The 6,988-nt window shown below is 37.5% G+C and overlaps 1 protein-coding gene across 3 annotated transcripts; it reads left to right on the forward strand.

Moving 5' to 3' along the window:
* Positions 1–303: 303 nt before the first annotated feature.
* socs6a (suppressor of cytokine signaling 6a) lies at positions 304–6,319 on the forward strand. 3 transcript variants are annotated; one of them, XR_015524856.2, is made up of 3 exons: positions 304–691; positions 2,846–4,693; positions 4,850–6,319. XR_015524856.2 is itself a non-coding variant. In XM_087309372.2 (2 exons), exon 2 carries the CDS (start codon positions 2,970–2,972, stop codon positions 4,545–4,547), a length of 1,578 nt encoding a protein of 525 aa, XP_087165498.1. In that variant the 5' UTR covers positions 304–695; positions 2,865–2,969; the 3' UTR covers positions 4,548–6,319. The 3 variants fall into 3 exon arrangements, 2 of the variants coding, with proteins under 2 accessions (XP_087165498.1, XP_087165499.1); XM_087309372.2 differs by having other exon boundaries at positions 304–695; positions 2,865–6,319; XM_087309373.2 differs by having other exon boundaries at positions 2,846–6,319.
* Positions 6,320–6,988: the final 669 nt, after the last annotated feature.

Consider the following 6,988-nt stretch of genomic DNA (forward strand, 5'->3'; position numbering starts at 1 on the left):
TTATCACACACACACACAAACAAAAATTTGTAGTTAAAAAAAATATCATTTAACCTGTCATAAAATTTAACTAAAATATGCCACATTGCCAGGCTCCATATGTATATTTCTCTGCTGCACGGTTATTTCTGTTGCTGTATTCTGCTGCTACAGGGCTATCATAAATTGTAAATGAATTCATCTGAATCTACATTTTTGTGTGCTTTATTTCAATGAAACAGTGCATATACATACATTCTGCCATACACTGATCCCAGACCAGACACTCTCCTCCTTCTTGTTATTCTTTCAGTCTTTTCCCACAATGCAATAGTCAACAAAGGAAGAGGGAGAGAGGACCGAGCTGTAGCTAACGTGGCTATAGCTAGCATAAAAAAGGAAGAACGAAGTGGGGCTGTAATAAAATTAAAGGAATGTTTCTCTCACCAAACTGGCAAACGCAGACGAGGAAAACAAAGCCTCGGTTATTCGCGTGCATGAGATGATGATAGTCCACGAGCACTGCATGTTTATGTAGAGAAGCAGCTCTTGTACGTGTAAAGGAGCTGTTGCTGGATTAGCATAGCAGCTAGCAGTCTATTATTATCAAGCTAATGCTAAATGCAAAGCTCGTCGTTAGATTTACGGACACTTTCGATCCAGATCCATCTATTTGAGGCTATAGAGAAGGGTTAAAACTCCGATTAAAGGGGTGAGTGGGCGTAATTTGTTGTATTATTATCAATGTTTACACTGTGTGTGTGTGTGTGTGTATGACACGATGAAGGTCCCGTAGCATGCTAACGTTAGCTAACTCAGTTCACTTCAGGCCTGTTAAGTTGCTGATATTTGACAGTATTTTCTTTTAAAATTATTTTTTTATTTGGTTGATCTATTAGTTTGAGGTTTTATGTTGCTCAACAGTTGCCATATTAGAAACTATATTATTAAGATAATAAAGGAAAGTGTGTCAGTTTGGCCTGTGTCAGTTCTGCTGTTCTAATTTAAATTAATATTTTTATGACCACTAAAATGCTTTTAAGTAAACGCATTACAATATGATCTCCTATTTGCAGAATTAGGTACATGTAGACTGATTATTATTATAAGAATTAATCCTTTATAACCACATAGTTAGCCAAGACATGTTAATTTGATCATTGCAAAATTGAGTATCATATGTGCAGCCAGAGATCTATGAAATTGTATGTATGTATAAACGTGAATGTGTAGCTATATCTACACAAAGTATCATAGGTTTTAGATGTTAACTTTGTTTGTTTTTCAACTAACAGCCTACCCTTGATATTGAATGGTCTTCAAAATGTACAAATTCAGTGAATACTGACAATAACAAATTATAATAATACATATAATTTATAAATATAAACAATAAACATGATTGATGAGTAATAAATGAGTAAATGTTATTTGTTAAATTAACAGCGGTTGGATACAAAATCTTAAAAAAAAAACAATTTGAGTTGATTATTAATCACTTATTAAATTTTTAGCCCACATTAATTTTACTTAGTAAGAGAGAAACTAGATGTATAGCAAAGTCATCTCATAATAAATAAGTTAAAATTGATAGAAATTGTTTTAGCTCTAGAACTACCAGAATTCTGTAATTAGTGGAATGCCCAAAGCAGTCATTCTGAATTTTAATTCTCTACTTTTCTGAATGTAAAATTTTTTAAGGTCATATTTATTTTGTAAGCTTCTGTTGAGGTTTCATGCCTGTTTCACACCGCATGCGCAAACAGAGCATAAGCAGTGCATGTGCATTGCCTATGGCAAGCAGAAGCTCATCGGCAGCTGCTGCACGGATCAATTCTATCTAGTTACCTGTCTATCTATAAATAAATACACTTTTTAAAAACTTTTTATCTGCACCAAGGCCCACAGCAACTTCCTTCTATGTTGTTTCCTTAACCTGCTAGTCTTTATTTTACAAATGATATAGATCCTTAAGAACTGTCTGCTTCTCAAGTTCTATGAGGAGTGTCATTCATGTCTTTTCAGGTGATCTCGGTCAGAAGACAATCCCCTCTGATATCATGTCATTTTGTTTTCAATTGTTAGGGTGTTGTAGGCCTATAGTTATAATAATATTTATACATTATAGTTATAATAAAATTTGAACATGATCAAACTAGTGCGCAGCATACTAAGAAAAACTAATACTAAAACTGTTTTAAATTTGTTTGTTTTTTTAGAGTTTGGGCCCAAATAAATATTTGTTGACGTTTTTATTCGTTTAACCTTGTTTGATTGACAATATAAAAATTAGTGGATATTATCGAGGAATTTATTGGGCAAAATTGCTACTTTTTACTGTTAATTAATGTGTTTTTGGTCATTATCAATGCACTGTCACTTTAATCGAGCGTGAGCAACGTGGCAAAAATAGACCCTGCAACGAAACTATTGCGGCACTGTTGCTTCAGCGAGGCTAATGCCTCGCGCTGATGGGCTGCTTCTGCCTGCAGTATGAAAGCTGTAATCTGTTAATATGGATGCTGAAAAATACACAAGCGGCTCACACTCTGCTCAAGCTTGTGGTGTGAAACAGGTTTTAGAATAAAACTTTGAATATCTGTCTTTGTATTTTAGGATATAAGGACTGTGTCTAGGCCACAATTTGACCATTATGACAAAAATGAACACAAACTGTAAATATACTGTGTTGTAAAGTTACAGGAAAGTACATTTGTATCCATTTTGACTTATTTTGTAAATGTGATCACTATATTAGTATTACAAACAATTTGAAAAGACATGATACATTAAAAGCATTGAAAACGCTTCTCGTTTATTGCTAGTTCACTTATTCACAATTCATTTTATCTCACTTTTTTTGCAGATGACAAGGGCTTTGACAGTCACATGATTGACGTTTCTCAGTCACATGGCCGGACTCTGCGGTTAGCATCCATCGGTCAGAAGATAGGACCGTCCCATCCCCTCACCTGAGCGGGTGTACAAGGATGAAGAAGATCAGTCTGAAGACGATCAGAAAATCACTTAACATAAAGGGCAAAGAAGATGGGGATTTTGTCATGCTCCAGCAGCCAACTATAGCAGCAGAGTTCACCAAGGACGACACGCTCTTTGGAGGCTGTTACACCAAAGGGCTGGTAGGTTGTGATCTTAATGGGGAGGATGAGAAGGGTCATAAGAGCCGATCGAAAAGCGAGAGTCTTATGGGCACTCTAAAGAGAAGACTCTCAACCAAACAGAAGGCGAAAGTCAAAGGTGGCTCCTCCGCAGTGGGCTCTGGAGATGACGACGACACATTCTCTTCTTCGTCCGTTCCAATAAGCTTTAATGAAGTCAAAGCCCAGCGACCCTTAAGATCCTCCTCCCTCCGAAGCCATCATTACAGCCCTTCGCCATGGCCTTTCCGTCCCGTTGGCTCAGAGGAGGCTTGCATCAAAATGGAGGTGAAAGTTAAAGCTATGGTCCACTCTCCTAACCCTAGTCCCTCCCTCAATGGCATCAGAAAGGAGTTCCATGACATCCAATTAGAAGGTTTGTTCCAAGATCAGAGCGAGTCTCTGAAGGACATGGAAACTCAAAGCGGCAACTTGCATTTGAGCATTGAGGATCACGTGCCTATTGGACTCACACCTCAGGACTACATCCAGTACACAATGCCTTTAGATGAGGGAATGTACCCAGATTCTGCCCAGTCCTTTTGTTTAGATGGGCCCTCGCCAATGGAAGTGGGTGATCAGGTTGAATCTGACTCTCTGCACATAGACCAGGGTCCGGATGGTCATGATATCATAACATCGGACATTCTCATGGAGCATTCGGTAAACGGACACCTCGCCGATGCTCCGGCAATGGTCCTTTCCAATTCCCGAGCCGACACACCTTTGTTTTCTCCATCTCTGTCACCTCTTTCCACCAACGATATTCCAAGGACCCTCTCCGGGTTCAGTAGTGCAGACTCTCATGTTGTTGAGAGAGTAAGGCATCACTTGAACTTTGATCCCAATTCCGCTCCTGGTGTTAGCAGGGTGTACGATTCTTTCCAAAGCAGCGGACCCATGGTTGTAACAAGCCTTACGGAGGAACTTAAAAAACTGGCCAAGCAGGGTTGGTACTGGGGACCTATAACTCGATGGGAGGCTGAGGAGAAGCTAGTCAACCTTCCAGACGGCTCTTTTTTAGTGAGGGACAGTTCAGATGACCGCTATCTCCTCAGCCTGAGCTTTCGGTCACAGGGGAAGACGCTTCACACCAGGATCGAGCACTCCAATGGCAGATTTAGCTTTTATGAGCAGCCAGACGTAGAAGGTCACACTTCCATTGTAGATCTTATCGAGCATTCGATAAAAGACTCAGAGAACGGCGCATTCTGTTACTCCAGATCCCGTCTGCCGGGGTCCGCCACGTACCCAGTTCGGTTGACCAATCCCGTCTCTCGGTTCATGCAAGTGCGTTCGCTGCAATATCTTTGCCGCTTTGTCATCCGACAATACACGCGGATAGATCTGATTCAGAAACTGCCTTTGCCAAACAAAATGAAAGATTATTTGCAGGAGAAGCACTACTGAACGGGCTGTAGTGGGTCATGGTAGAAATTTGCACTTTTTGTTGAGTGACGCATTGTTTAAACAGTTTACATGTTTGTAGGTCATGAGATCAGTTGCGCAGGTTGACTATCTGATCTGAGCGCTAAATTTGTTGTTGCTCAGATTACGTGTTTTACACTAAGCAAGGCTTTTCAGAGTGATTTGGATGCCATGCTTAATACACATACTGATTATATGAGTATATACTGCAGTAAAGCTTGGATTTGTGATTACATGGTGCACTAATGTGCGTCATTTATCGAGAATTTTGTTGTAGCGTTAAGGTGCGGTCACATTGGCAACATTTTGTCCATTTTTTTTTTTTTTCAATTTTAAAGGTGCATTGTCTATTGAAAATGAGTATAATGATATGTGAAGCACAGCTAACTTTCAAAGCAAGCAGCTTTCTGTTGGTCAACATAGAAAAAAATATTTTGTGAAACATATGTGGGAAATTAGTTTTAAATCTTGTAGATTGCTATTGAAAACTACATTTTTCTGAACAATTGGAATGTGACCGCACCTTTACAAGTCATTTGCTTTTCTCTGGAAATATGATGTCAGCCAAGTTTTTAGCAGGTTTTAGAAGTTCTAAAAATCGGTACTTTTAATGAAGCTTGCAACTATGCTGGATGATGGAGGTTTATCAAATCAACTGTCAGAATACTTTTGTAAGAGAATAAGCATTTATTTTGGATTAATGTTTTACATTTTATTTGACTTTTTTTTTTACGATCTGTGCAACAACAAATTCGGTCAGTCAGGTATGTGAAGGCCACAAAGGAAGGACTGAATAATTTTCAAAGCAAATGTTCAAGAGGGATACATGAAGAATGCCACATCTGTGATCTTATACGTAAAGGGAGCGGGTTAAGAACAAAACAGGATTAATTTTTTTATATATATGTTGTATAGTGTGGCTCATACAATATTTAGTTCTGTCTAAATATTTTAGCTCATATACATTAAGAAATGCTTTATTATGCTTCATGAGCATCTTATTCGTTTTGTTTAAAGGGGCTATATATAGGATTCTAAAGGTATTGTGATGCTAGTTGCTGTTCAGTGAATTGCAGCCATCAACATTTTGCTTCGCACTAAAGTGTATGTGCTCATGTAACGGATAAGAGGCTAGACATGGGACCATAACCATTTTCAAGGTATACGGCGGTTTGGAAAAGTCAAGGTTTTAAAGCCTGCAAAATTTTCTGCTATACCGTTCCTATGGGTTAAGTAAGGTTTTTTCAACATTTTGTTTGAAGTTTTTTAGGACAACTGTATCTAAAGTAGAAAAGATATCCAAAGATGCCGTTTTAAATTATAATGAAATCAGTGTTTTTGAAACTAATGAAGATAGAAGTCAATGATTTATTTGAATGATTTAGCCTCAAAATCAAATATATGGTTTTTAAAGGGGAAAAAAGTTTTTTGTTATGTTTAAAAACAAATTTAGAGTAGTAATCACAATACTGTAAAACCGTGATAATTTGCTCCAAGGTTATCATACCATCAGAATCGCATACCGGTCCATGCCTATAAGAGACTAATAATAACATAATTCAATGTAGTTGGAAATACCTTTGCAGCAATATATTGAAAGTAAACATCCAGATGCCGTCCACTGCCACGAGTGTCACCTCTAAATGTGAAAAAAGTTGGACACCCTATTCTATTAGTAGCAAAGTAGCTGACAGCTGTTAAGAATCACTTCTAAGGTTTGTATTTATTTTATAAACTACTGACATCTTATTTTTTTAAAATACCAATTTCCGTTTAGAAAATGATGAATAGTTCTCCCAGTGTTTATGTGGATTTCCTTTGGGTGCTCCGGTTTTCCCCGCAGTCCAAGGACATGCGGTGTAGGTTAATTGGATGAAGTGGATTGACCATAATGTATGATTGTGAATACGAGAGTATATGTGTGTTTCCCAGTACTGGGTTGCTGCTGGAAGGGCATCCACTGCGTAAAACATATGCTTGATAAGTTGACGTATCATTCCACTTCGGTGACGACTGATAAATAATGGACTAAGCGGAAGGAAAATGAATGAATAATGATAAGTAAATAAACTGGACATGTATATTAGTCATAATAAAGAGAAAGCCCATGCAGAATCATTACGTTTTTATTTTGATGTGGACAATTTTGTTCTTCAGAGAGTTCATGATATTTGAACTTGTATTGTATATCCAAATTTACGGCAACATATTCAAATTCTTTTGAATTTTAAATGTGTCAGAAAATTAGAAATTAGTTATGTGGAACATTCAGGCATTAAAGCTTAAGGACTGTACATTTATAACCAATTGGCTATATTGGTTATAATCTACTGGCCATCTTTTTCAATGTTTTTCTGCCTTGTGAAATAGGGAATAAAAAAGTCATGGAGACCAACAGTATTTTTTTTAATTAGAAATATTAT

This window comes from Danio rerio, chromosome 24 (assembly GCF_052040795.2).
Source record: "Danio rerio strain M-AB ecotype USA chromosome 24, GRCz13ab, whole genome shotgun sequence".
NCBI classification, from domain to species: Eukaryota; Metazoa; Chordata; class Actinopteri; order Cypriniformes; family Danionidae; genus Danio; species Danio rerio.

Excerpts from the sequence above, each read along its gene's own strand:
- socs6a (XM_087309372.2), top strand. The coding sequence starts at position 2,970 with ATGAAGAAGATCAGTCTGAAGACGATCAGAAAATCACTTAACATAAAG.